The 27,806-nt window shown below is 37.7% G+C and overlaps 1 protein-coding gene across 3 annotated transcripts in view; it reads left to right on the top strand.

Moving 5' to 3' along the window:
* Nucleotides 1–27,806, top strand: part of FBXL17 (F-box and leucine rich repeat protein 17) — a 493,271-nt gene that overhangs the window by 447,912 nt on the left and 17,553 nt on the right. For all 3 annotated transcript variants that reach the window (XM_027036588.2, XM_027036580.2, XM_027036579.2), the window contains one exon: nt 23,560–23,702. In XM_027036588.2, the coding sequence (XP_026892389.1) occupies nt 23,560–23,702 (143 nt within the window). The remainder of the gene's footprint in view (nt 1–23,559; nt 23,703–27,806) is intronic.

Here is a 27,806-nt window from a genome sequence, read left to right as displayed (position 1 = left end):
TCTGTCTTCAGTTCAGGTCATGCATGATCTCACGGTTCGTGTGTTTGAACCCTGTGTTGGGCTGTGTGCTGACAGCTCAGAGCATGGAGCCTGCTTCAGATTCTGTGTCTCCCTCTCTCTCTGTTCCTTTCCTGCTCATGCTCTGTCTCTTTCTCTCAAAAATAAAATAAACAAAAAAAAATTTTTTTAAACAAGAACCTAAGTAAATAGGCCCAGCTTTATTGTCAGTGGGTGTTACTTACCTGCCACGAAATAGACTTATCTAGTAGTTATTATGCCCCTGCCTTTGGGTTCAAGCCCCAAATTAGCATATGCAAGTTAAGAAGGTGGTTTTTCATCTTTTTAAACAGCTTGATATGACTAGAAACTAGAGAGTGAACATATCGGAAAGCTTTCTTTATGTGAAGGCTAGATTGAAGTGGGGGTGAGCCTGGAGGCAGGGAAACCAGTTAGACTGGGTCACTGGTTAGCAAGAGATGATGAGGATCCAAATTAGATTAGAGGCTTTTGAGATGCAGAGATTGGGGAAGACTGAAGAGCTGTTCAAGAGACAGAATCAGTCCTAGGTTACTGATTGAATATGAAGGCCAAGGAAGAGGAAAAGCAAAGGATGACCCTCCCGGCTCTGATCTGGGCAACTTATTGGTGCCATCACCTGATAAGGAATAGGAAGAATGAGAGGTTTGGAGTCACGGATGCTGAGTTTATTTTTAGACATGTTGCATTTGAATACCTCTGGAAAATTTAGGGGAACCCCCAGATGCAAAAATGCACTGGAGCTCTGGAGAGGTATGGAGGCTTAGAGTCATTAATGCTTTGGAAGTTCATTCTTTTATAGTGAATAAACTGATTATCAAAGTCACAATGTTACTCTTACAAGTGTGTGTTTATAAATGCATTGGAGAAATTTGCCCTTGTAGTCCTTGGATCATATGACCAAGGCTTCCCTCCTACCAACTCTTGACATGGTACCCTAATGGCCTCAGGAAATCTGTTCTGGGGGAATGAATAGGAACAGTGCAAAATTGCTTCTGAAGTTGCAACAGTAAAGCTCAAGTCATGGTGCGAAAGCAAATGTCCAATCATTTTGCACTTTGTGGTATGATGGTTTCTATTTTTCCTGGTTAATATTGATATTATTATTTTCCGCTTAAGCAAATGGTAAAAACTCTTACAGTTAAGGTACTGTCTTCTCCCTTTCCCCCTTAGTTTTGCCTACACCTGTCATCAGGTTCCCCCACCACATAAGAATACAGACTTTGGGGCCAGCTGGACCTGGTTGTGAATCCTAGCTTTGTTGTTAACGAGCTGCGTGGCTTTGGATAGCTCATTCTACCAGCATCTGCTTAGTTTTCTTTGCTGTGATATAAGACTCATGCTAATATTACTTATTAGGTTGAATCATTTGCAATTGCTGGTATTTGGTCTACCAAAATAGCAATTTCATGGGGTTCAAACTAATACTGTGCAACCGTATAGTGAGGCTGAAATACTGTGTTTAATCTACCTTGAAGGTGCTCAGTAAATAATTTTTTCAATAATTATTATGTGACTGGCTACTGCTGCCACTATAAATGTACCTCAATTAACTATATGCAATGATAGTTTCTTTCTAAATTTAAATTCTTTGAAATATCAAGGAAAACTAAAATTGCTTAAGTTGAAAATCTGAAGTGTTAGGGGGAATGTCTCACTAAAAGTTCTGTGAAATGGGAAATATTTTCCAGAAGTTTGTTGCCTAAATCTTTTTCTTTAAACTTCGATTATAAATTGAGTTACAAAGACAAAATCAAAACTACTTAATGGTTTTCATTTTTATATGTAAAGGTTGATGAAATAGGTTGAAGGAAAGTTCTTCAGCCTCATAAATTACTGAGATAAAACACAGATTTCTGTTCTCGTCACTTTTTGTTCAGGCAATGCCATGAATGATGATTTTTATTAAACTACAGTAAAATTTCAATTGTCTGGAGATCAATTACCAACCAACTTCAACTAGAACACAAACCAGAAGCCTGCAAGTTATCATAAAAAAAAAAAAACACTTTGTGCAATTAAAATAGATACCACAAAGTACATGCATAAAATCTCTTACTTTTGTTTTTAAATTTCCATAATAAGAACTTTTAAAAAATAAGTAAAGGCAGATGAGAAGAAAGTATGAGAAGATATTTTTAGGTGGTTTTTAAGAGTGCATCATCTTCAGATAGCTTTCTACTTTATGGAAGGAAGAAAATAGACTGTGAGTTACCATGCTTTTTGCTTGGGTGCTGAAAGATAATCCTAACCTAGCTGTTTGAAATCTCACAGTGTTAACGATTTTGACTGCAACTCCTACCCTAAATGGGGGATGCTGTGATAGGGTTAGAGTGCATGGCACTATTCTGCTTGCCAGTCTCTCTTAGATTCCTAATTGCATTAGTACTGCATCAATAGTAAATATTTCTTTAAAACCCATACTGTGATGTCACATTGAAATCAATAAATTAAATTAAAATTAAGTTATTTTCAAAGAAACCTCTTGTCCTTTACTCCTGTAGAGCCCATTCATTCCAACTTTATATACTGTTGTGACACGTGAGATTATCTGATTTCTCAAGCTGTCCAACAATCTAAGGAGGCACTGAAAAATAGCTATGACAACAGGGAAGAGAGAAATACGTAGAAAGACCTAAAACCACACAGCATAGTATGAGACCAACTAGAGCAGAGATTCCACAGTTGTGCTTAATAGGCCATATTCATCTCACAGATATGTTTTGTTTAGCTCCCATTAGGTTGATCTGCACAGTGTTTTTTGTTTTTTTGTTTTTTTTCAGTTGCTAACACTTAAGTAACAGATTCACATTCTAAAAAATTGATTTCAAGCCTCTCTTAAAGATTGAAGATCCAGCAGCACTGATTTACATTCCTAAAAGGCATTAGCTCTTGGCAGTGTATGGGGTATCTATCCAGTTTGCCAACCCTCCACCATTTAGGGAGGCCATTTTGATCTTCACAATCACCACTCAGCCCCACTGTCTCCCCAGCACTGAGGCTTCGTGCTGGCTGCCACTTATCTTTGCATATATGTATTTTTAACAGTCTGGTTTAAAAGAAACTGAGCAAAATATTTGTGACATCTGAGTCTCCATCAAAGGGAGGAATGGGGGGAAACAGGCTTTGTGGGCTGAGTGGTGTAGAAAGAAAGGGAACAACTACATTTTTTTTAAGGAGGAAAAGAATATTTCTGTGTGTAATATGCAAACAGAGTGTGTCAAATAATGTAATAAAGCAACTTTGTTCATTTAGTTTACCTACGTCACCCTTTAGGCATGTGGGCTTACTAAAGAGCCCTTCTATAATTCTGTGCCTGGCTTATTATAGTAGAGTAAAGTCATGATAACCAAGGAAAAGTTTGACTTGATACAATAAATGCTATTTTAAAAGATAAAGAAATCTGTAAAAATTTTCCAGAACTATTTTTCTCCAAAATAGTTAAAATAAGAATCATTTGGTATATAAATGTTGAACCATATAGAATTGCCATATTTAATAATTTTTGACTCATAAATATGGCAACTTCACATCAATTAATTTGTTGTAAAGTAGTAAATGTCTGCTACCTCTTTATTTTATATGGAACTCTCTTTCCCACAATTCCATATTAATGAGAGAGTACTTTATCTGGGTTAATAAAATTCATAATATGCTAAAGAACAGTTATAGGTATTATATGAATCTTATTAAAACATACAGTACCATGCCTGATTACAGTCTGAAATACAGCTTATGTTCATGGATATGATAATATATTCTGAATGTTATGACTGAAAATATTTTGTAGTAGATAAGCCCTTCATTAGGAGAGGATAGTAGCTTTACAGATCTTCTAATCCCCTGAGATGTAATGCTGTCTCGGGAAAGGCTTTCTCTATTTAGCATCTAATAAAAATGTTCTAGAAACTAACTACATTCCACTTTGTTGGTTCCCCTCTATGAGTGCTACTTTCTGCTTTTATAGGGTTCATCTTAAAAAAAATCATTACCTGAAATTCAGTAGATTTTGTAAGAAGCTTCAATAAATGCGAAGCGTTTAACTTAAATAGAAGCTTTGGGGGATGTAATTTTATTTAAAATCTTTCATTTCCTGGCATCTGAACAGTTCTTAAAAGTAATTTATTTAGTGCACACAAATAATTTTTAGTCGCATAGTGGTTACTACATTCTGTATGCATATCTAAAAAAAAAAAAGAAATGCAATGATTAGTAAATAGAGAATTATCTTACCTGATATTCTTTAGTTAGAACATTTTATTTTTGTTGAAAGCATAAAATTCCAGAGAACTAAAATGTGTAAATTCTGCTTTTTAACTTTTAAAGCTATTATCACTGAGGATAAATTGCATTTCTTAAACTAATAATAGTTTGTTTATAACTGTATATATAAATATTTATGATATTACCAATTTGAGGGAAATGTCACTCATAGGCTACTTTTTTGAAGACATCTTTCTCTTTGGACCTGAAAAAAAGTTGGCTGAATTTAATGACTATTGCATATATTGGCATATATTGTGGATAGATGATGCAATGAAGTGATTGGAAGCACAATACTATTTCATTAAGATTTGCTACAATTAACCAAGTGGAATTCTATCTCTAAAAAGATGCACTGAGCAAGTCATGCTAATACACTTATGTTAGCAAAAATGGTTTCTTTACTGAAAATATTCTTTTGCATAAAATACCAGGTGTTTACTTACTTGTTTTCAAATATCTTAAAATAAAAACATTTCATCTATTAAGGTGTTGGTGAAACCAGAAAAAGTGTTTCAAATATATTAGGAAGGAAACAGCCAAATTACAGAAACTATTCCTTGAGAGTATATGGAGAATTTTCCAGCATCTGGGATTTAATTTCAGATGTTGTTTAACTCAGTGGTAAATACAGTACTCCACTTGATAAAATAGTTAAAGTGCATCCCAGTAGATGTTTTTTAAACAATCTATTAACCATATGGATTAATTTAAATTTAAAGCAGAGTAATATTAAATACGGAGAAAATAATAGGTCAGGGGCCAGGAATAACTAAAAAGATATTATTGTTTAATTAGAAGGTTTACTTACATTTTCCAGGATATACTGCTCACCCTTGATGCTGAGTTGTCCTGCTTTTACTGTGCCTTTAATAGACTGGGTATGTAACACATACACATGTAAAGAGACTGACCTTTCCTTTAATGATATATTTCATTCAAGCTCAGAGGAAGCAACTTTTAATGAACGCCTAAAATGGGGAACAATTAGGAAAGACCATACCTTTCCCATGATTTTTCTCACCAATTAAAATAGCCAACAGACCACGTGCATTAATCTTTTCTTTGTTGTAAAATCTTGCTAAAACGATGTTAAAGGGATTTTTTTAGACAAAGAAAATAGGAAAGGAGATAAGAAAGGATGAGAGATGTCAACACATTATTAGAAATCAGAAATAAGAAGGAGTGCTAACCATCTTAACAAAAGCAGGGGAATTCACAACCCAAATGTTTTTAGAGAGGGACTCCATAACAGGTGAGCTTGTTGGCCTGCAGAACCCTGGCAAGGCTTAGCCTTCAGAGACATTAGGTACTCTAGAAACCCCAAGTGATATGGTCAAAGATCCTTAGATGGCCACACTGTTGAGAAAAGCACCATAGAAAATCCAACATAGAAGAGAGATATTAAAACAAACAGAGAAATTAGGCTAAGAGAAAACAGAGGCAATGCAGATAGCAGAAGAAGACTTCAAAAACTGTAAGTACTATTCTCAGAAATAAGAAGAGCACTTCCTTCCTTGACAAAGAAGAGGCTGCTATGAAAGAAAGGACCTGAGTTTCCAGATTGAATGGGCCCACCAAATATCCAGCACCATGTATAAAAATAGATTTACATGAAGGCAAATCACCTTGATTTAGATTGCCAAGGATGAAAAGGGGATTCTAAAAGTTTCCTAAGAAGGTAGGATCGATGTTTCCGATAAAAAGTAAGAGTGACACCAAATCTCTTAAAACCTATATGGATGGTAACCATTTTGCACTATTTTAAGTATATCAAATCATTGTATGCATTAAGCTTACACAATGTTCTATGTCAGTTATATCTCAATAAAGCTGGAGAAAAAAGCAATATGGGAAGCTAGAAAACAATGAAGCAGTGCCTTTACAACTAAGGAGAAATGGTTTTCAATCTAGACTTCTATACAATGCCCAACAATTAATTGTGAGAGTAAAATAAAGGTGATTTTAAGCATTTAAGGACTCAAATTTTGTCTCCCACTAACCCTTTAAAAAATGTGTTTCATCACAAAAATGAATAAGCATGGTAAGGCGAATACATTGGACCCATAGGAGAGCTGAAAGAGGAAATCTTACGAGCAGGAGTTTGAAGGACGTCAGAAGAGAGGGCATGGAGACAGGATGGTGTAGTTGGGTAATGGAACTATTCAGTTGATTTATTTTTTTGAGCTTTTGGAAAAATATGGATGGGGATTTGAACTATTTGTAGGAACATTTAAAAAATACAAAAGATGAGGAGCACCTGGATGGCTGTTGGTTAAGTGTCTGACTCTTGATTTCGGCTCAGGTCCTGATCTCACAATCCTGAGACAGAGCCCTGCATTGGGCTCCATGATGAGTGTGGAGCCTATTTGGGATTCTCTCTCTCCTTCTCTCTCTCTCTGTCCCTCCCCTGCTCATGCTTTCTCTCTCACTCTCTCAAAATAAATAAATAAATAACATTAAAAAATACAATAGACAAAAAGTGAACAAATAAAATATGAGACAAATATAAACTCCACATGAAAATTGAGAAATGAAGTTTAACCATAGTATACCACTAGGCTCAGTAGTGAACAGTATGTACAGAATCATAATAACATAAATGCTTTCTATGTAATTTATTCTCCCTATCGCACTGAAAGCAAGGACAAGGACTCTGTTTTACTCATCTTTTTATCTCGCTTGTTATTTTGTGTGTAGTAATCATAAAATAAATATTAGCCAAATTAGTCTACAGTTTAAGAATTCTCTTTTGTCAACATTATTGATTCAAACCTCACAATTCTTAAAAAAATTTGGGGGGATACCTGTGATTAACATGTAATAGGTATATCCCATTCAGAAAGGGATAGCAACAATTCATTGATTCAAGCCATGAATCTCTATGCCCATGTAGAGTCCCAATTTTACATCCCAAAAGTGTTGAGTAAGAGGTCACCAAAGGAGAAACCATGTTGATGAGCCATCACCATCTTCTGCCACCTTGCTTTGGAACAGAAGAGACTTCCAGAAGCAAAATGGGTGAAAGAGGGAGAGAAGCAGAAGGTGCTAAAATTCAACACAAAAATGGTTGAAACGGTTTTGTTATTAGTAACACGTAACATCTTAAATATAGAAATCTGAGAGAAGAACAGGTATGTCAGGATAAAGGAAATAACAGACATGTGGTGTTACTCTTTGGGTTACTGGACCCAAAGATTCTTAGTTAGTTCCAACTTATTACTCACCTCCCCATATTGCACACAGATAGCCAGCCACAGGTAATCAAAGAAGAATTTGAAAGGAACAAACATAAGACCATTTACAGCGTCTGTACCTAGCATTTTATTTGAGTGCATCATTTACAAGGGAGGGGGGGAGGAACAAGTGAAGCCAACAGAACAAGAGTGAAACACGTGGATCCTGCATCTAAAGAGTTCTAAATCTACAACAATCAAGAGTGTCCTCCATGTTCTAGGAAAATAAATCACTGCAGAATAATAAAGACACTCCCTGATAAATACATTGATTCTAAGAAATAAAGGAGGAATCATATAGCTTTCAGACATTAAAACAAGACACGTATAAAGGGGAAGAAATCAGATTGGACTTAGTTTCTCCACAACAACACTGAAACACCTGTATATAAAGCTCTGAAGGTAAAAAATAAGTATGCCCCCAAATTTAATACTTAGCCATGTTGTTCCTTAACCATAAGCCAAACGGTCTTTCAAGCATTCAGAAGTTAGGGAATATATGATGAATCTTTCTAAAAAAAAAAACACAAACAAACTACTTGTAGATAGTATCTACTCACCCAAAAGATTAATCAAAAAAAGACCTCAGGAGTGAAAAAAGAAAAATCGTGAAGGAACTCATGGTATTTAATCCACCTAATACAGAACCAGAGCAAAACAACCAAGAGACTTGTGGTTACTAAAGCAGGTGGGAACACTGAAACCTGACAATGTAAAAATAATAATAGAGGTGATGAATATGAAAGGAAGAAGGAAGAGGTAGAAATGCCTACCAGTTTTCTTATTTTTTTTTTCTAGAAGGGAGTTGATAGATTTTTGTCTGAGGTAAAGTATAGAAACTTTTAAATGACTCCAAATTCTTCATGTTTTCATACATTTTGTTCTGAATTTATGTAGACTCTTTTAAGAATTATCTTGGTAAAGAAATATTTTACCAAAGTTCTATGATTCTTTTTCAATTCAATTTCTTTACTTTGGTTAAATTCAAGTAAAAACAAATTAAATACTTTTTTAAAGCATGCATAATTATTTCCAAGATTTCTGAAATTATTTTTCTCTTTCTTTTGCTCTGTCTATATATGGAAGAAGGTGCTGGAAGAATGGTTACCAAGTATTAGTGATGGTATTTCTGGATAATGGGATTTGGGATAATTTTAGAGTGTTATTGTACTTTCCTTCATTGATTTAACTTTTACAATAACTTGAACCATTTTTGTGCAAACAATAGAGTTATTATTTGAAAAATTTAAAAGGATATCGTGGAACTAAATAGAGTTATTTTAATTCTCCCAAGAGTGAGTACAGATATGTTAGTAACATCTACCAACAAAACCAATGTTTATTTACGGAGCCATATTTCTATTTTCTGTTGGTGTGACTCTTTCAGCAGGGCATTGTTGAGAATCTGTCTGGGGTTTTTGTTATTGTAGAAAAAAACTGAGTTGTCATGCACACAGTTTTCTGTATGAGTTAAGATTCTTTGGTTGCAAGTTATAGAAACCAACAGAGACTACTTTAAGTGAAAACAAAACCCAGAACAAAAGCAAATAAATTATTGGAAGAAGATGGGGTAACTCCCAGAATCAGGCTGTGGGAAAGATAAGAACATGGGATCTAGAGGTAGCTGGGACTAATGAGAGTCTCTTTCGGTAACCTCCCCCAGGATGGGTGTCTCCAGCTGTTTTACTTCTTAAGTCATTCTGGGCAGAAATCACATACTAGGAAGTGAGTATGCTTATAGTCGGATTTGGGACACATGCCCACCTGCATGTTGGAGAAGGGGAGGGAACCTTTGATTACAGTCCCCATGGTGCACCTTTGGAAAGGAAAATTAAGGGTTTGTTACCAGGAAGTGGGAATGGAAGCCGGGCATGTGAAAACTTCCCATACCCCCTGTCTTTGCCTCACTTTAAACTGGCAGGGAGGTGAGCTTCTCTCCCACTCGGTATACCCCTAGAGGAATTAGCTGATTTAGTTTCTTTATCAGATCTGTTCCTTCATTCCTTTCAAAGTAATTACAGGCTGCTTCTTCCCTGTCTCATGACACTGATTATTAGCTAAAGCTAATTCATCAGCTAGATATAGGTGAAACACCTTTAGCTATCTTTCAGGAAAAGCTTAGTAAATTATTTGTCATTCTCCAACCCAAGAAATATTCTCCCTGTAAGTAAAAGTTTATTAGATACCGTGAGAGGTCTTGGGGTTCAGCCATTTTCTGTCCCAACTATAATTAGAAAGCTAGACAAATTATATCAACTCCTAGGGAAAAATCCACACACATACTCTTTTTAATAAATCCAATTTACTCTATTTGCTTGGTATTAACAACTGTTAATGTTATGTCCAAATTCCCTTCCTTCCTCTTTGAAAAGAACTATATCGCTACAGCCAGTACATACAAATGGATAGTTAATTACTCGGCACAGAGGGTTATGTGATTCATCACTGCAATGTGGAAGTGAATGTTGCCAATTGTCAGCTTTTTCCAAACTACATAGTGTTATATGGTTTATGTCCCAATCAATGGTGGCAAAGCTCCAGGTAGAAATACTACCTAGATGTCAGGGACTCATTAAACTGATCAGTCTGTAAGTCCTTCGTCAGTGATTTCCAAACCTGGCTATGCATCAAAATCACTTGGTGACATTAAAAAATAGGAAAGAAAAAGATACAGCTTCCTGATATCCACCCCCAAAGCCACTGAATCAGAATATTCTGTGTTGGATCAGGGACAAATTCAGGATTTTTCAGGACCTGAGGTTTAAACAATTTGAGATCTCTCTTAAAGAAAAGAATACAAAAGCATCTTGCTTTTACAGAATTTTACAAAAATACATTACCCTATGAGTACATTTCTGTGAACCAGGACCTTGTGAAGGTCCATGTAAATGTTGGACCTTCAGAAGGCCCTTCAGTAGCTTTAAGATAAGTCTACCTGTGAATTGGGGCCTAAGAATAATATATGTATATACATCTGTGTCTGTGTCTCCCTGCCTGTGTGAGCATTTGCACTAGTGTGAGAACTGGGATTTCTTCTTCCCCCTGGAAGACAAAAAGAATATAGAAAGTTTAGTGTTCCCTGAATTTTAATCTAGTTCTCCACTAAACTTTTTTTTGATGTTTGTTTATTTATTTTAAAAGAGAGAGTGACCTCTCACATGTGCATGACCAGGGGATGGGCAGAGAGGGAGGGAGGGAGAGAGAATCCTAAGCAGGCTCCTCACTGTCAGCACAGAGCCCAATATGGGGCTCTATCTACGGAATCATGAGATCATTCCCTGAGCCAAAATCCTGAGTTGGGCACTTAACCAACTGAACCACCCAGGCACCCCATAAATTTGAAAAACTCAAATTGAAATGCTTTGAATTTCTTGTTTTTATTTCCTTTTCCCTTCTTATGGCAGAAAGATCCATAAGCAAGTTTTTGCCAGTATCTAAGCTAATGTATGGTCTGGACAACGGCCCCTGAGTAATAACTGCTGTGGTATAGTTAAGGAGGAGTAAGTGAACTTACCTTTTTGTATTTAATTTTAGTTTGCAAATAGCTTTATGCTTTTTTCACAGGATTTCATGATTTTTAGGAATTGAATTTTGGTACCAGTCAATGTGTTTGTTTGCCTTGACGAGCAAGGTTAGAGAGAAACCCCACTTTCAGAAAGGTTAAGTTCTGGGGCACCTGGGTGGCTCAATTGGTTAAGCATCTGACTTTTGCTCAAGTTACAATCTCACAGTTTGTGGGTTTGAGCCCTGCTGACAGCTTGGAGCCTGGAGCCTGCTTCAAGTTCTGTGTCTTCATCTCTCTCTTCACCTCTCCTGCTCACTCTCTCTCTGTCTCAAAAGTAAAATGAAACATTAAAAAAAAAAAAAAGAAATGTTAAGTTCTTCCCTTTACTCTGGTAAAACTAAGAAATCTATCTAGTTCCTCTTTTTAAAAACCGATTTTTTGGTAAAGTGAAACATGCCTAGTGTTAGAAAAAAAATTAAGTTTTTTTGTTTGTTTGTTTGTTTGTGTGTTTGTTTGTTTAAGAGAGAGAGAGAGCATGCCCAAGAGAGAGCAGGGGAGGGACAGAGAGAGAGAGAGAGAGAGAATGAATCCCAAGCAGGCTCTGTGCTGTCAGCACAGAGTCTGGTGTGGGGCTCGAACTCATGAATTATGAGATCATAACCTGAACTGCAACCAAGAGTCAGATGCTTAACCAACTGAGACACCTAGGTAGCCCACACTTTTGAAAATTTTTAAATGCAGAGACATATAGGGGGAAATGTTTATTACCTATTACCTATAAACATCATAGTGATTAATATACTGTAGCTACTCAGTAAATACGTTTAGAATAAAAGAATGAATATGAACTCTAGAGAATGCAAACAAGACCCCTTTCTAAGTTGTTTTTCCCTAAGTGCTTTTAATTGTGATATCTAAGATGTACATATTTAAATGAACATATATTGAACACTAACAAGTAAAGGCCCTATGCTAGATAATGATGATATAAAGATGAATAAAGGTGGTCTTTGCCCCTCTCAGAGTTTATATCCAAGAGAAGAAACTGATATATTCCTACTAGTGCAAGAACACTTAGACACACAAGGACCCAAGGACAGCTATGTAAAATTCCATGCAGGAAATGTCTTTCACATCTAAGTGCCAAAAAGAAAAGATTTCTTTTCTCTTAACACCCTGACTCCTCTCCTTCTCTTACTCCACACCCAGTCCATCAGCAAATACTGTTGGGTCTCTCTACTGTAGTCTAGTTCAACTCTTCCCCATTTCTGTTACATAGCCCTTGGCCAAACCACTATCACTTCTTGTCTAGATCATTGCAGTGGCCTCCTTACTGGTCTCCTTGCTTCTGCTCTTGCCTCTTACAGCCTGTCTTCAACCCAGAAGCCAGAGAAAGTTTAAATTAGATCATATCACTCCTCTGCCCCAAATTCTCCAGTGGTTTCTGATTTCATTTAGAGGGAAAGCCAATGTCATTAAAATGATCTATGAGATGATTTTGACCACCCCCTTTTCCATTAACTCTCCCCAATCTCCTCTCCACTACTCACCACCTTGCTCTTTTGCTCACTCTAAAACAAACCAGCAACCTTCCTGCCTCATGGCCTTGGCATTAGGTGTTCTCTGAACATAATGCCTTTCCCTTAGATATCTGTATGGCTTGTTCCCTCACCTCTTCAGATCTTTGCTCAGATGTCATTTTCTCTGTGAGGCCTTCCATGGTTGCCCTAATTAAAATTGTAGCACTCCCACCTCTAGGCCCTGCTGAATTTTTCTCAGAAGCCTAATCACCACCTGAAAACCTAGGTATTCTAATTATTTATTTGTATTCCGAATACAAGCCTCACAAGGGCAGGGATTTGCTCTGCTCAGTTCCTGAAACATTCCCTGGTGCTTAGGAGGCACTTGATTAGTATTTGTTTAAAGAAGGAAGAGATGATATATTCACTCTGCTGACATCCTCGTGTGTTCTTCCCTCTTCCTTCGGTTTCCTTCCCTTCAGTGTCAAGATATTTTTACAATGCCTGTTGGGCAGTCTGGTAACACATATGTTGTCACCAACCTTGGTATCTCTCAAGCGGTAGTTGCTGCCGTGGCATCCTGCTCTGCTCCACGTGGGGTCAGATAAATATTTGTATCTGATGCCTGCTTGATACTGATGCTCCATCTTTATGGCAGTCTGGAAACTCCAGCTCAGAAAGGTGGACAAGGCAGATCTGTGTCAGAAACACTAATATACTTTTCCATATCTATGAACCAACATATTGAAGCCCAGAATTCACTTCTCATAAAGTGAGGAAATCTAATATAATGTCAGAATTTTTAAAAATATGCATAATTCTTTGATAAGTAATATATGTATTTATGCAGGCTAGCTAGAATAAAAAAGAATCATTGAACCAGGGACTTTAAGGTTCTCAGCTAATGTTAAGATTAGTAAGGCTTTTTTTTTTCTTCCTCATCTTGGATTCCAAAATTTAATAAGGGGATTATCAAGGGAACCTAACATTCCTCTCAGAGGGTTGGTTTCCACCAAAAACAGCACCACTGAAAACCAGAGCAGTGGATCAGATTCCTGTTAAATGAAGGTTAGTTCTAAATATGCCTTTTGTTTATTACGTTTTCAGAAGTCACATACTCAAAAATAGTTTCTACCTACCCAATGTGATTTGTGTCTTTCTGCTATTAAAATAAAAATAATTTGGAAAGCATAAAGAATAAAAAATACTTATCCTTGCTTCTGATGAACTTAAAAAATTCTTTAAAAAATTCTTCATGTGAACTCTTACTTTCCACCAACTTGCTAATCTCCTAGGAAGGAAAGCAGGTGCAGCCTATAAATAATGTTGTATTTCCATTTCAGGATGTATAGGGCAGGAGAGTCTTTTCCCCGAAAGGTCAGGGGCCACAGCCAGCTTCTTCCCTTTGTCAGATAAGACTTGCGTGTTGCTGTTCTGAACTCAACAAGAAGAGTTCTGTAAAATGAATGCCCTTACATAAAGTATCTTGAAAATTCTACCATAATTCAACATTTTCACTCCAATGTTATCCACCACAATTTTTGTATTATATTTATTTTTCACTTGATTGTAAGAGATTTAGAGTTCCTAAATAAAGCATACTCCACAGTCTTTGAAATTCCACAAATAAATGAGCATTTGGAAAGTTTTCTATAACTGTAAATTTTTTGAATTTACTCTCTTATTTTAAGAAACTTGAAGATTTTTTTCGTGTCTCCAGAGGCTAGACTAGTTTATTTTACTGGTACATTCCCTCAAATTATGTGGAAAATGATCTGTCGTCTAGAAACAGATATTTTGCTATTCTTTGCTAGGTAGTCTAATAATAGAAAACTTACGTGCCTCTCCTTCTTCATCAATTTAATTTAATAGATACTTACTGAGTGCTTGAAAGGATAAAGGCACATAATATTATGCTGGGATTTTTTTTAATTTTTTTTTAAACGTTTATTTATTTTTGAGACAGAGAGAGACAGAGCATGAACAGGGGGAGGGGCAGAGAGAGAGGGAGTCACAGAATCTGAAACAGGCTCCAGGCTCTGAGTGGTCAGCACAGAGCCCAATGCGGGGCTTGAACTCACAGCCCGTGAGATCATGACCTGAGCCGAAGTCGGATGCTTCACCGACCGAGCCACCCAGGCGCCCCTGTTATGCTGGGATTTTAAAGCAGTGTATGACACCATGAAAAGATGCACAACATCATTAGTCCTTAGGGAAATGAAAATTATAACCCCCAATAAGGTAGCACCTCACACCCACCAGAATGGCTATCATCAGAAAGACAGATACCACTAAGTACTGGCAAGGATGTAGAGACACTGGAATCTTCACACATTACTGGTAGGAATGTAAATGTTATCGCCACTTTGGAAATGAGAATGAACAAACTATTCATACCCTTAACAATGTGGATGGATCTCATTAACATAACAGACTGCTGAAAAACCAGAAATAAGAGTACTGGGTGTTTGACTCTATATATTTGAAGTTCAAACACAAGAATACTAATCTGTGTGGTTAGAAGTCAGGATAGTAGCTATTCTTAGTGGCAGAATAACAGTGACTGGAGTTGGGGACGAGTGAGCTTCAGGGGTTATGGTCATGCCCTGTCTCTCAATCTAGAGAGTGTTACACAGCTGGGTTAACTTTGTCAAAATTCATCAAATTGTACCCTTAGGATTTGTGCAATATTCTGCATGCATGTTATACTTCCAAAAAATTCACTGAAGCTGTAAAAAATGAGTGACACTTGATTTTCAGAGACTTAGAGGTCCTAGAAAAGCATTCTCTACATTTGCTGCTTCAAAGACTTTACAATCTAGTAGGAAGAAAGGTGTTTGATAAATAATTCTAATATGAAACAAACTCTGATAAGTGCTGTATTAGAAATATAAATAAGTGCAATGAACTAAAGGAAAATATTTACTAAAAAGGACAACCTGGAAAAATAGCATATGGTCACTGTCAGGTTTACTACATAATAATAGGAGGAATATGGGGCACCTGGATGGCTCAGTTGATTGAGCTTCCAACTTCGCCTCAGATCATGGTCTCGCAGTTGTGGGTTTGAGCGCCGCATCGAGCTCTGTGCTAACAGCACAGAGCCTGGAGCCTGCTTCTGATTCTGTGTCTCCTTCTCTCTGCCCCTGCCCACTCGTGCTCTTTCTGTCTCTCAAAAATAAAAATAAACATTAAAAAAAACGATAGGAGGAATTTAATAGTAATATATCAAAATGGAAGGAAAGGATATAAATTAGAAATACAGAAGTTAAAAAGTATTGGATTGTGTACAAGAAGTCACTACTGTTTGAGAGACAAAGTTGTATTAAAATATCAGAACACAAAGCTACTTATATCCTTGAAAATTAGTTCTTTTGTTTTTAGTTGACTGACTTTGCCCGAGTTACAGGTTATTCTGTTCAAGTGGTTCTCAGCCCTGGCTGCACATCGGGATCACAGGAGTTTTTATGGCTTCTCCTGAGTCAGAATCTCCAGGGGTGGGACTCAGGCATCTGTACTTTTTCTAGGCACCTGTGATTCTCCTGAACTGGCAGGGCTAGGAACCACTGCTATAGTCCCTGCAGGGTGGAGGGAGCCTTCCCAGAGACCATCACACAACAACGAATGTCTCTGAAAGTGTCATTTCTTTGTTTTGGGGGCTTCTGTGGCATCTACAAAGAAGAGTGCTTTTCATATTTATCTCTTTGTATCCATGCCAAGAAATTTCTTTGCAAATCCTTTTTTCCAAGTATTACATGAAAGATGTTAATCCCACTGTTAAATTTTAACCCTAGTTCTTTCAAGCACCAGGGCATTTCTTCTGATTGTATTGCAGGTACATAGATCCATAGCAGAAAATAGAACTGGAAAGGACAAAATGGCACATGCAGGTTACTTGTTAATGCACTCGTGTGACTAATCTTCCTCCTATGAAGAAAAAAATGTATTTTTAGTTGTAACATTTATATATCAGATTGTTCGCTGTGAAAGTAATACCTGCTTTCACGTAGAAAATTTTAGTTCTCTCCTTAGTTCATTCACTTGTTGTCTGTTAGTAGCTTATCTACGCTTTTAAAATCTTTATTTTCAAATACTGTTTTTAAGATTTTATTTTTGAGTAATCTCTAAACCCAGTGTGGGGCTCGAACTCACATCCCCAAGATCAAGAGTTGCATGCTCTACTGACTGAGCCACACAGACACCCCAAAATACTTTTAGAATTCAGAAAAGTTGCAAAACTAGTAGACAGTTCACATAATACCCTTCACCTAGCTACCTCTAGTGTGATCAACTCCTATAACCATAGTATAATTATCAAACCAGGAAATTAACATTGAAGCAATAAGACAACTAAGTTATAGATCTTATTTGAATTTCACCAGTTTTCCCCCTAATTTTCTTGTCTATTCCAGGATCCAATCCAGGATCTCACAGTATATCTGCTTGTCCTGTCTCCTTAGTCTCCTCCTATCTCTGATGCTTCCTCATTCTTTTCTTATATTTCATTACCCTTACCCTCTAGACCTGTAGAATGTTTTTCAGCTTAGGTTTGTGTGATGTTTGGATTGAGATTATTTTTGCAAGAATACTGAAGAAGTGATCAGGTGGTACTTGTGATATCTGTATGTGTTATTACTGGTGATGTTAACCTTGGTCATTTGGTTAAGGTGATGGCTGCTGGGTCTCTCCACTGTGATGTTAGTAATTATACTGACTTCCCTTTGCAGTTGATAAATATCTTTGGCACTATGCTATTATTCTGTTTCTCCCAAAACTTTCACCCACTGATTTTAGCATCCATTTGTGAACTTGGACTGCAACAGTTATTACTGCGGTCTTTGCCTAATGATGTTTTTGTATTTCCCCCATTCTTTCCAAATTGATTCATTGGAATTTTTCTGTAAGGAAGAGTTGTCCTTCCTTGACTGTATATCCATCTTCTATCTTTCTACCTCTATGAATATGGATTTGTGGATGCTTATTTGGTTTTCTCAAGTATAGTCCAATACACTCATTTATTTTGAGATTCACATTGTTCCAGCTGTGGCCATTGGCAGCTTCTTCTGAATGGATCCTGTGTCCTTTTGATATGCCCTCACTCTTTTAAGCACCTGTTTTTTCTGATATCACAAGATGTTTCAGACTTATCTTGTATTTCCCTGCCCCAGTGCAGGAATCAACCATTTCTATAAGAAGACTTAATTATTTTTATTAGAGAATGATATTTATAAATCAAGATCTGGGTGCCTGTACATCACTGCTACTAGAGTGCCATTGCTCCTAGTCTCTCTCAGCTGAAAAGATAGGGAATATATGCATGTATACTAACCCATGCATGCACATACATCATATTTATTAGTTATTTCTATATCTGTGTATCTGTTATGAACCAACAGTTCATTCTAGTACCTCTGATTCCAAATCAATACCACAGGGTTTATTATAAGCCTCTCCCCTTTTCTTATTTATAACTTCTTTCTCTGACAGTAAAAAGACTGGCTCTCATCATTTACAATCCTAGATTACACATAAAGTAGTTACTGAATTGCTACCTCATAGCCCTGTGAGAAATAGAATTACTAACTGGAATACAATGTTTGCTGACAGTTCTTTTTGGATTTCACCTTACAATATCCTGCCAAAATAATGTTTTCCAAAGTGACTGAATTCTTAATTCCCATCCTCTTCTGTGTGGTTATTTTATTTGTCTGGGTCACGCTCTTCATTTGTAATACAATTAGCTTCATTTGTTACTGTTTGTATTCTACTTCCCATTCCCCTACATCCTTGTTAGTTTTAATTTTTTTTTTTTTATTTTGGGAGGTATGTTAAACATTACTATGATTCACAGTCGAAGCTATATCCAAAGAGATACTCCAGGAAGTGTCCCTCCCTCCTCAAATCCCCACCTCCACATTCCATGCCCCTTCCTTCCTCCCCTTTCCCACCAACCCCGTATACTTAAACAGTCTCTGTATTTCCTGGTTTCTCTCTCCCATATTCCTTTTTCACAAAGGAGCAGATTTGTAAGTGGTTTTTTTTAATTGTATTCTCTTTTATATGGTGATAGCACACCATATAAATTCTTGCACCTTTACTTTTTTCACTGAATGATTTAAAAGTTCCTAGTATTATTAAAAGTATCTTTTTCAAAAAGTATATTTCCAGGGTATATTCCTGGAAATGGAATTTCTTTTTTTTAATTTTTTAATGTTTATTTATTTTTGAGAGAGTGAGAGACGGAGCACAACCAGAGGGAGGGCAGAGAGAGAGGGAGACACAGAATCTGCAGCAGGCTCCAGGCTCTGAGCTGTCAGCACAGAGCCTGACGCAGGGCTCAAAATCACAAACAGCGAGATTATGACCTGAGCCGAAGGCAGATGCTTGACCCACTGAGCCACCCAGGCACCCCTGGAAATGGAATTTCTTAGTCAAAATTTAATATATATGTGCTCATGGTTTTCACTTTCTCTGTCTATGGAAATGCCTTTTAGGGGGTTAATGTATTTTCTTGATAATGATATAAGTTACTGGATTATAGCTTTTAACTTGTGTAATTTTTTTTAGAATTTAACTATTTTTGTTAGTTGTACTTAGCACATAAAAACGTATAGCAAACTGCATTGAGATTAGGAATTAGTCTTGCATAATTTATCTCTTTTCAAGGCTCAATAAATATCATTGTAATGTGTCAACAGCCCCTAGTGAAGGTAGTAATCACACATTACATTTGCAGCCCTATCATCCCAGGTGCAATCTACAAGTTCATGATCACCAATAGAGAGTAGGCAGTTCAGGAGCTCTAGCAGTGACATAATGACTAAATACTTATATAATGCTCTCATTTTCCCGGAGCATTTTATTTTTCAAAACTCTTTAAAGTCTTTTCATTTTATATCAACTGCACCACTGTAGAATGCTTTGGGAAAATATCACATAAATCATGACATTTATGTAGTGCCGAGCCCCTTACATGTATTATGTCATTTGAACCTCAGACCAACCCCGTGAAGTAAGCAGGACATATAGTCAACATCCCGATTGTCCAAGTGAGGAAGCTGAGACTCAGAAAAGTGAAATATCCTGAGGTCAGACATCTACTAAGTAGTGAGCCTGGAAATGAACTTGAGACTGTACCACACTACAAGTGTCATGGGTAGCTTGTGAAGAACAATGAAAAAATATTCAAAGGTAGGATATAGTCACAAAGATGTAAATTGTTCTATATATTCTGGAATTTACAGATTCTGGTGGACCGTGTTTTATGGTCACCGTGTTTTACTTGGCTCCCTGCAAGCTGTAATGGTTAAGTCCTGAATGGTGGTAAAGGGGAAAAATACATTCTGTACACATGCAGGCTCCTCAACCACCCGTGTGCTGCTATGGTAGAACCAACATTGGCCTTGGAGCCAAACTATCTCGGTGTGCACCTTGGTTTTGCCACTTAGTAGGGGTGGGGCCTGGCTGAAGTATTTAACTTCAGTTTTCTACCATAAAATGAGTATTGTTTTTGCAGGGCTATTGGACAGATTAAAAGTAACTTCATCAGGAAGACTCTCCCTAGTGCCCACCCCCTGCCCCCCCTCCCCCGCAAGTGTTATTCCTAAAGTAATCAGTCAGTTTCCTTCAGAACATTTGTTACAATTTAGATTTATATATGGTGGTGTGTTTATTTGCTTCACACCTGTCTCTCCTACTAGAATGTAAGTTAAAGGACATCAAGGACTCTGCTTGTTTTTGCTACTCTGTGTCTCTTATACCTACTCCAGTGTCATTAATCATTGAATAAATATTTCTGAAATAAATCCTGCCACTTCTTGGCCTTGTTTTTATTTCAGCTGCACAGAATGGCCTACAGCTGCCCTACCCTTTCACATCTCTCTATGCTTACATATGCTGTTTCCTTAGCCCAACATACTTGCCCAAGCTCCTTTGTTCTCCTAGAGAATCCTTACTCATCCCTCAAGACCTAGCTCAGCTCTTCCATGAGAGCTCCTATGATTTCTCTTCTCCCTTGAAGAGTGAGGGGCTCCGGTGCCCCCTAGGCATGCTTCTGTAGTAGACCCAAACCATATTCCAGTCATTGGTGCGTTCCACTAATACTTTTAAGAACTACCTCCGTACCAGGCACAGGCTAGGGGCTGGGCATACAGCAGTGAATAGGAGCTGTCATACTTATGGGAGAGATGGGCTACAACAAAGTGAATAACCAAACAAATTAATAATAGCGTTTCTAGTAGTGGCAAATGATAGAGTGATCCATTTTGAGAAGCTGACCTTTGACTTGAGATCTGAGAAGCGAGAATGAGATAGGAATGGGAAGAGAGGGGGGATGAGCATTGTATTGTCACTATTTACTTGGGTGTTCCTCATTTCCACCCCACTCAGCTGGCCTCTGAGCTCTGAATCTTTCTGTCCCCAGCACCTAGCACAGGCCCCTCATGTCACACCCACGGTTCCACTTCCACACGCCAGTGGTGCAGCATGTTAGAACTGCCTGGTGACTGGCCCCATGGTTCTGACTTAGTAGATCTCATGTGCAGCCGGGACTGAGAGCCTAATTCTCAGCCTGTTATCCCTCACTTAGTGTCTTGTGACAGGGAAGGTCATTCAGTCTTTCTGTGACTCAGTTTTCTGATCTTTAAAATGGAAATAATAATAAAACTTCATAGGGTTTCTGAGAGGATTTAATGAAATAATTGCCTAAAATTCCTAGCCCAGTGCCTAGCCCATGGATAGTCAATAGACATTAGACAAAGTGCTCTAGAGCAAGTACTCAGGAGGTGTTTGCTGAATAAATGAACAAGTTAAGGAATAATAAAGTTCAGTTCTTACTTTACGGTATAGAGCTATGTCAAAACAAACATAGAATGCCCTGATTTATCTTCAGTTGTCTTGTTTACTGCTTATTTTAATTTGGACAAGAAAGGAAAAAAAGGGAAATAATAAACACCAGTGTTCTTAGCAGTTAGAATCAAAAGCTATTGACTCTTCATTTGCTTATAAAGCAGCTTCTAAAAAACTTCTCAGATCATTATTTTTATGTTTTTCTGTCCGGGGCAGGGCTTTCATGTTCTAGCCTCAAACCTAAATAAAAGTCCACAATCTACCAACCTGGGGCCTTCTGCAACTTGTGATTTGTCATCTTCTGAAATTACAGTTTGAGATTGAAAGAAATTTCTTTTATGTATATTCTACTTCAGTCATCATAGGAGATCCTTAGGATAGCATAACTAGTGAAATTATGATGGTGCCAGAGATCATGGCTTTCTTAGGGCAGGGACACCGATGGGATTAACCTGGCATATTACTTCTACGCACAAAATATCATTCAGACCACTTGGCAAACCTTTGGCAAAACCCCCTCTACCCTGCTCCACTTCCTTGAAAACTAAATGTCAAACTAGCGGGGCGCCTGGGTGGCTCAGTCGGTTAAGCATCTGACTTGATTTCGGCTCAGGTCATGATCTCATGGTTTGTGAGTTCAAGCCCTGTGTCAAGCTCTGAGCTGACAGTGTGGAGCCTGGGTGGAATTCTCTCTCTCCCACTCTCTCTTTTCCACCTCTGCTTGTGCTGTCTCTTTCTAAGTAAATTAAAAAAAAATAACAAATGTCGAAGTAGGTGGGCAAAGGTGAAAGCATGAACAAATTCATGGCATGAGGAATTTCTAGGAAAAAAAAATTTGTGTCCTTCATCGCATTTTCAGTGGAATACACTGAGATGATGGGTGTTTTTGTAAACCTTAAATATCAGGCTACTTAGGAGTGCTTTGATACTTGAATCATAGGCATGAATTTTCTAGTAAAAAAAAATATTACTGAGGTAACTGGCAAAGAGATTTTGCCAAGTTCTTTTCTGTGAGCTGTAAGAGTTAACATTTATTTACGTGAGTAATTCACTCTGCTCTTATCAATCTAGTCAATTGGAAAATATCATCCGCCTTTAATGTCACAGAAATCAACTCATCCTATCTTAGAATCAGGAAATAATTAGCAAACAATTTCTCTGTCCTTTTTAAAATGTGTGGCATTGTTTTCAGGGTTTTCTTTTACAAACCAATGCACCATGAACTTATTCTGGCTGGAGGTATTGAAATCTGTTTTTCTGCTCCACAAATGTAGAGGTGTGCATGTCTATCAAGTCAGAAGTCCGTAGCAAAGAGCCACCTTCACTGATTGGTCGCTCTGACAGGGTGCTGGGTAATGGAGCAGTGATAAGTGGTGCACATCGTAGATTATGGGATAAGCATCTGCCCTTTAGTAGTGGTCCAATGCTAAACAGTCAAGAAGACTAGAGATACTGATAGTTTTCAGATGACAGGCTTCATTTTATATGTTAATAGAAGGAAGACTTCTGATAATGGTGAGGAAATTCAGCATAACAAATGCATTCCCTTTACCGCACTGTAGCATGGCACCAATTAAGTTCAACTGTATGTATAATGTACTCTTAATTCCTAACAGTCCCAAGAAGGACTAATGTGAAAAATATTATATAGTCTTACATTTTACAGATCGTGAACAGCTGGAAAAAATTATGCCAATCAGTAAAGAAATTTATATGTGGTATAATACACCTCAAAATGGTGCTTACATGGATTTTTCTTTTAAAAAATTTATTAAAGTTATCTTGGGTAAAGTTTAGTTTCTACTCAGCATTTTCTGTAACATTATATATATAATTCATTTTAATTTATTCCTTCTGCAGATATGAATGTTTGAAAGTACAGGTAACCTTGTAATGAGTAAAACTGATAAGAAGCTGTGTTCCAATGAAAGGGGAATTATGGAATGATTATTCACTTTGTGAAAGGGTTTGTCATAGAGCAAGCTTTCCTAAAGCATTTCAAATTTAATTTCATTTACAAAACATTCATTTACACACAACATTTCAGGAACAAATTTACTGAGGAAATGAGAGAAATAGTCATAATAAGATAGAGATCCCATACACTGCTAACATTTATGCTTGCTTTCTCTCTTTCTGTCCCTCTCTGCAGCACTGATAGCCATTGGCCGGTACAGCATGACAATAGAGACTGTGGATGTTGGATGGTGTAAAGAAATTACAGATCAAGGAGCCACCCTGATTGCGCAGAGCAGCAAATCTCTAAGATATTTGGGACTGATGAGATGTGATAAAGTAAGAGTTACCTATCAAGTTTGTAGTTAATAGCTTTCTATCATATTCTCTCTCTCTCTCCCTCTATATGTATGTATGTGTACGTGCACAAACATGTACTGTTACAGTTATGCATTGCAAGATGCCTGGTTTTCTAAACTAATCTGAGGTTATTTTTGCATTTTTCTATTTAAAAATGAATTTTGTGCTTATGCAGAAAGGAAAAGCAATCATACACACAAATTATATTTGGCCTCCTGTCCCTAAGTCCACTGACCAAAATTAAAAGTGTTTGCACATCACACAGCAATGTGCAGGGTCTAACGGTAAAATTCTTTTCTGGATTCCAAGTTTCCTGCAACAGTAAGGTGGAAAGAACAGTGCCAAACTGGTTTTTCACAATTTGAAGTGTGTGGTTTCAGTGCTCAACATGTATGTATTGTGGCCATCTGGGGGCAAGAAAGGGCCAGTGAGGGAATATTATGTGGGAATTTGTGCCTTTCTGCACCTAAGATGTCACTTTTAGTACATGATGAGAAATGGTCCCAGAGGTCCCACTGAAGGTGTGTGGCGCTGGCCAGAGATGTGAGTGTGAGTTTGGGAAATTGTGCCACGTTTAACATGGGGCCCTTGAAGACTACGAAGGAAAATGATAAAAATCTGTATTGGTCACCAAGTACTACCGAGATGCTTCCATGTTTCCCCTGTAAGTCTAAGAAGTGGTTATTTGTGCTATGAACAGGAGAAAATGGACACTTAGTGAGACCAGACCCTGGCCTGTGGCCTGTCATCCAAGATTTTACCACAGGTCTCCAGGGTCTGGGCCCAGTGCCCGTGGCACACCCTGGGTGCCGTCTCCAGGCACGGGGTCTGCCCCCTGGGAACAGATCCACCTCAGACACTTTCTCAGAAAGTGCTAGCATCTTATAATAATTTACACGTGTGCTACTTTTGCAACTGGTGATTAGGGACAGACCTAGCAAAAGAGAGTGAAACTAAATATATATGTCTCTCAAAGGACATGCATTTTCTAAATGTACCAAATTTGGGGGCCAATAGAAGAATGGCCCAAATCCTTTGTGTGCTTTTGTCATTTTTGTTAATTGACCTAGTTCTTTTCTCCAAATGCTTTAAATGCTTTAAAATCCCAGCTTATACTAGGCCTTTGCCAGTTAGTTATGTTTAGAGAGATTTTACTATATATTCTCAGCACAGCCTAAAAAGCTGGCTGACTTTGTTACTAAGCAACAGCACTTAGACCCAGGGGTTGCAAGTCTCCCTCAGATTTCACCACTAACTAACCTAATGCTGCTACTAACCCTTTCACTTTAAAATGACTCCTCTGAGGGGCATTTGGCTGGCTCAGTCAGTGGAGCATGTGACTCTTGATCTCACAAGAGTTGTGAGTTCGAGACCCATGTTGGGTGTAGAGATTACTTAAAAAATAAAATCTTTTTTTTTAAAGACTTCTTTTAAAACAAGTTAAAGAATCTACAGTAGGTGGAGTATTCTAGAAATGCTAAACAATGACAGCAGCTTTGCTCAATGTCTGCCAGAAGAAACTGCTACTACCTGGGTACTACCTGAACCAAGGACGCCAAAATGTATGCGTTCAAAACGGATCTGTATATCCACAAGCACTCTTAGAAATTACCATATGTCTAGTCTGTACTCCTTAGATTTGTTGAGGTCAGCTCCACCTTCAGAGATGAATGGTAAAAGTTTATGTTCCAGTTAATACAGGAGAAGATTATTTCCGACATATTTGCTGACCAGCATTTTGCTTATTTTAAGTTAAGGAAAGGACCCTTTTCTACCCAGACACAAATTAGTCCAAAATGGGATGGGGAGGCTGTTCTGATTAGTGGGCTCCCTGAGAGAGCGTTAGTCCTTTCCTCTGGTGGCCTCTGAATCCTGTCTCCAACCACTGAACTGCTCTGAGAGCCTCTGGCTCCAGCACCATGCTGTCTGCCCATAGCCTGCTGTGGTGCGGCCCAGCCCAGAGGATGCTGGGGCCAGCCTTACTGCCTGGCGTCGTTAGGCTTAGGGCAGCTCAGAACCAGACACAAGAGGTTCTGTGAGGACAGAAGAAGTTTCCAAGCCACCCACAAAGTACAAATAAAGCCTTGCACATAATCGCTTGTTTGTTGATTTAGTTGGATGGAAACCTAGAGTAAGTAGCTACTCAGCTTTCAAAATTTGTGTTATGCAATCTGTCTCCAGATTTTAAATTTTTATCAAGACTCAAAGTAACAATGTGAGTAACAAAGAGGTTAATAGTTGAGGGCATGGGTTCAGAGGCCAGAGTTACGTTCACATCTGGGCTCTGCTCTTAGTAGTGTTATCTTGGGCAGTTACACAGTGCCTCCGTTTCCTCATTTGTAAAATGAAGATAATGGTAGTACCTGTCTTGTAGAGTTCTGTGAGCATTTAAGTGAATGAACATATACCAAGCCCTTAGAATAATCATGTTTGTTATATATAAAATACTCAGTTCTACTGATTATTCTTATCATCAATGTCATATTAACCTGTGTTTTGATATTTGAAATTTCCAAATGAGAAAAAATTGTACTGCCTGCTATCTGATTTTGAAAGGAAATTAGACAGGAAAAAATAAACTAAGATTAGAAAAGATGCTGCCCTTTTACTTTTTCCTCAGTTAAAATTAAGGTTATTATTTTCTATACTAAGATGTCAAAATTACATTTTTTTTTACATACTCGACAAAGGAAAACTAATGCCTCCATAGGACAATCTGTATTTAGAATCAACTTACTAACCAGGGTGTAGGGATAAGGAAAGATTTGCAGGGTGAGAAAAGGCTGAATTGAAGAGAAGACAATTCAAATAGGCAGGGAAACAAAAAGAGAGTAATAAGAAAATAGTGGAGAAAAATAAGAATAGAAATAGAAAACACAGAGAAATCATGATCAGCATATGGACATGAAGACCCACGATTTATCTCAAGGTGAGCATCTGTGCCAACCAATAATTGAAGAACAAAACTATTTGGGTCTATCACTCTTCTCTCTGTCCCTTAACCAAATCTGCTAACCGTTAATAAGTCATCAATTTGAGCTCTTCCCCTTTCTGCACACCAACTGGATCCAAAGGAGGAGCAAGAAACCTCAATGGTCTACACCATTAACCCCCTTGTCAGGAATATTGTCACTGGGATCCCTGCGCTGGGGGAAAGATGGGGTTTGTGATGTCTTTGTGTCCCGGGCTTGTGATCTGTGATCCTGTAGTTCTGCGAAATAGTGAAGGCAGTTATATTTTCTTTCACACACAGCCAGTTTCATTTGGGGCCACTTATATTTAATTTGGAAGCTATACTTTACCGAACTTGAGCTTTTTTCCTCACTTGGGCTTTTGAGGAATTGAAAGAATGACGAAATGCATTGCATTTGTTGTAGGAAAAGGTGTTTTCCTCCGTCTCCCTGTTCTTTCTCTCTCTCATTTGGTAAACAAAGAACAGATGAGAAACATTCACCATATTCTTAGCAGACACAAGCAACGTGCGCTTAGACTGTCAGACAACTTGTTTGGCTACAACATTGGTGACTTGTAGGGAGGAGTCCTCCAGCCATTCCACAAATGCAGCATTCCCTGAACACTTGTAAAACTAGGAAGTGCGTTAAGAAGCCCGTGTTTGAGTAGCTGTTCCGATTGCTGGATGGATAAGCATGTTAGAGGCATTACTTTGAGTTTTAAAGCCGACGCCACTTAATCTCCTAAACTTCAGTGCATTGTAAGAACCAAGAGAAGAAAACGCTGTGTGAGACGGCTTTGATGAATTGGGGTGAACTTATATTCTTAAAGACTGTTCAAAGGCTTACTTGACCTTGGGAATTAGAGTTGACCCAAAATCACCTATCAACTTAACACGCATTTATTTGGTGATTTAGTTAAAACTGCTTGTATAATCAACGGGACTCTCTAATAAGAGTGATATGTTTACTCTGCTTTCCACAATTATAGACAGTAGGTGGTTTTGGTCAGAGAATATTTTCACAACCTTAGAATAGAATATTCTGTAGAATTCTAGAGTCCATATAGATCTGTTTCTTCTCATAATAGGATATTTTCCTCATTTTTTACAAGGCCGTTTGGATGGAGAAC

This window comes from Acinonyx jubatus, chromosome A1 (assembly GCF_027475565.1).
Source record: "Acinonyx jubatus isolate Ajub_Pintada_27869175 chromosome A1, VMU_Ajub_asm_v1.0, whole genome shotgun sequence".
Taxonomy (NCBI): Eukaryota; Metazoa; Chordata; class Mammalia; order Carnivora; family Felidae; genus Acinonyx; species Acinonyx jubatus.
Note: the sequence above shows the minus strand (reverse complement) of the source record. Positions and strands in the feature narration are given on the sequence as shown.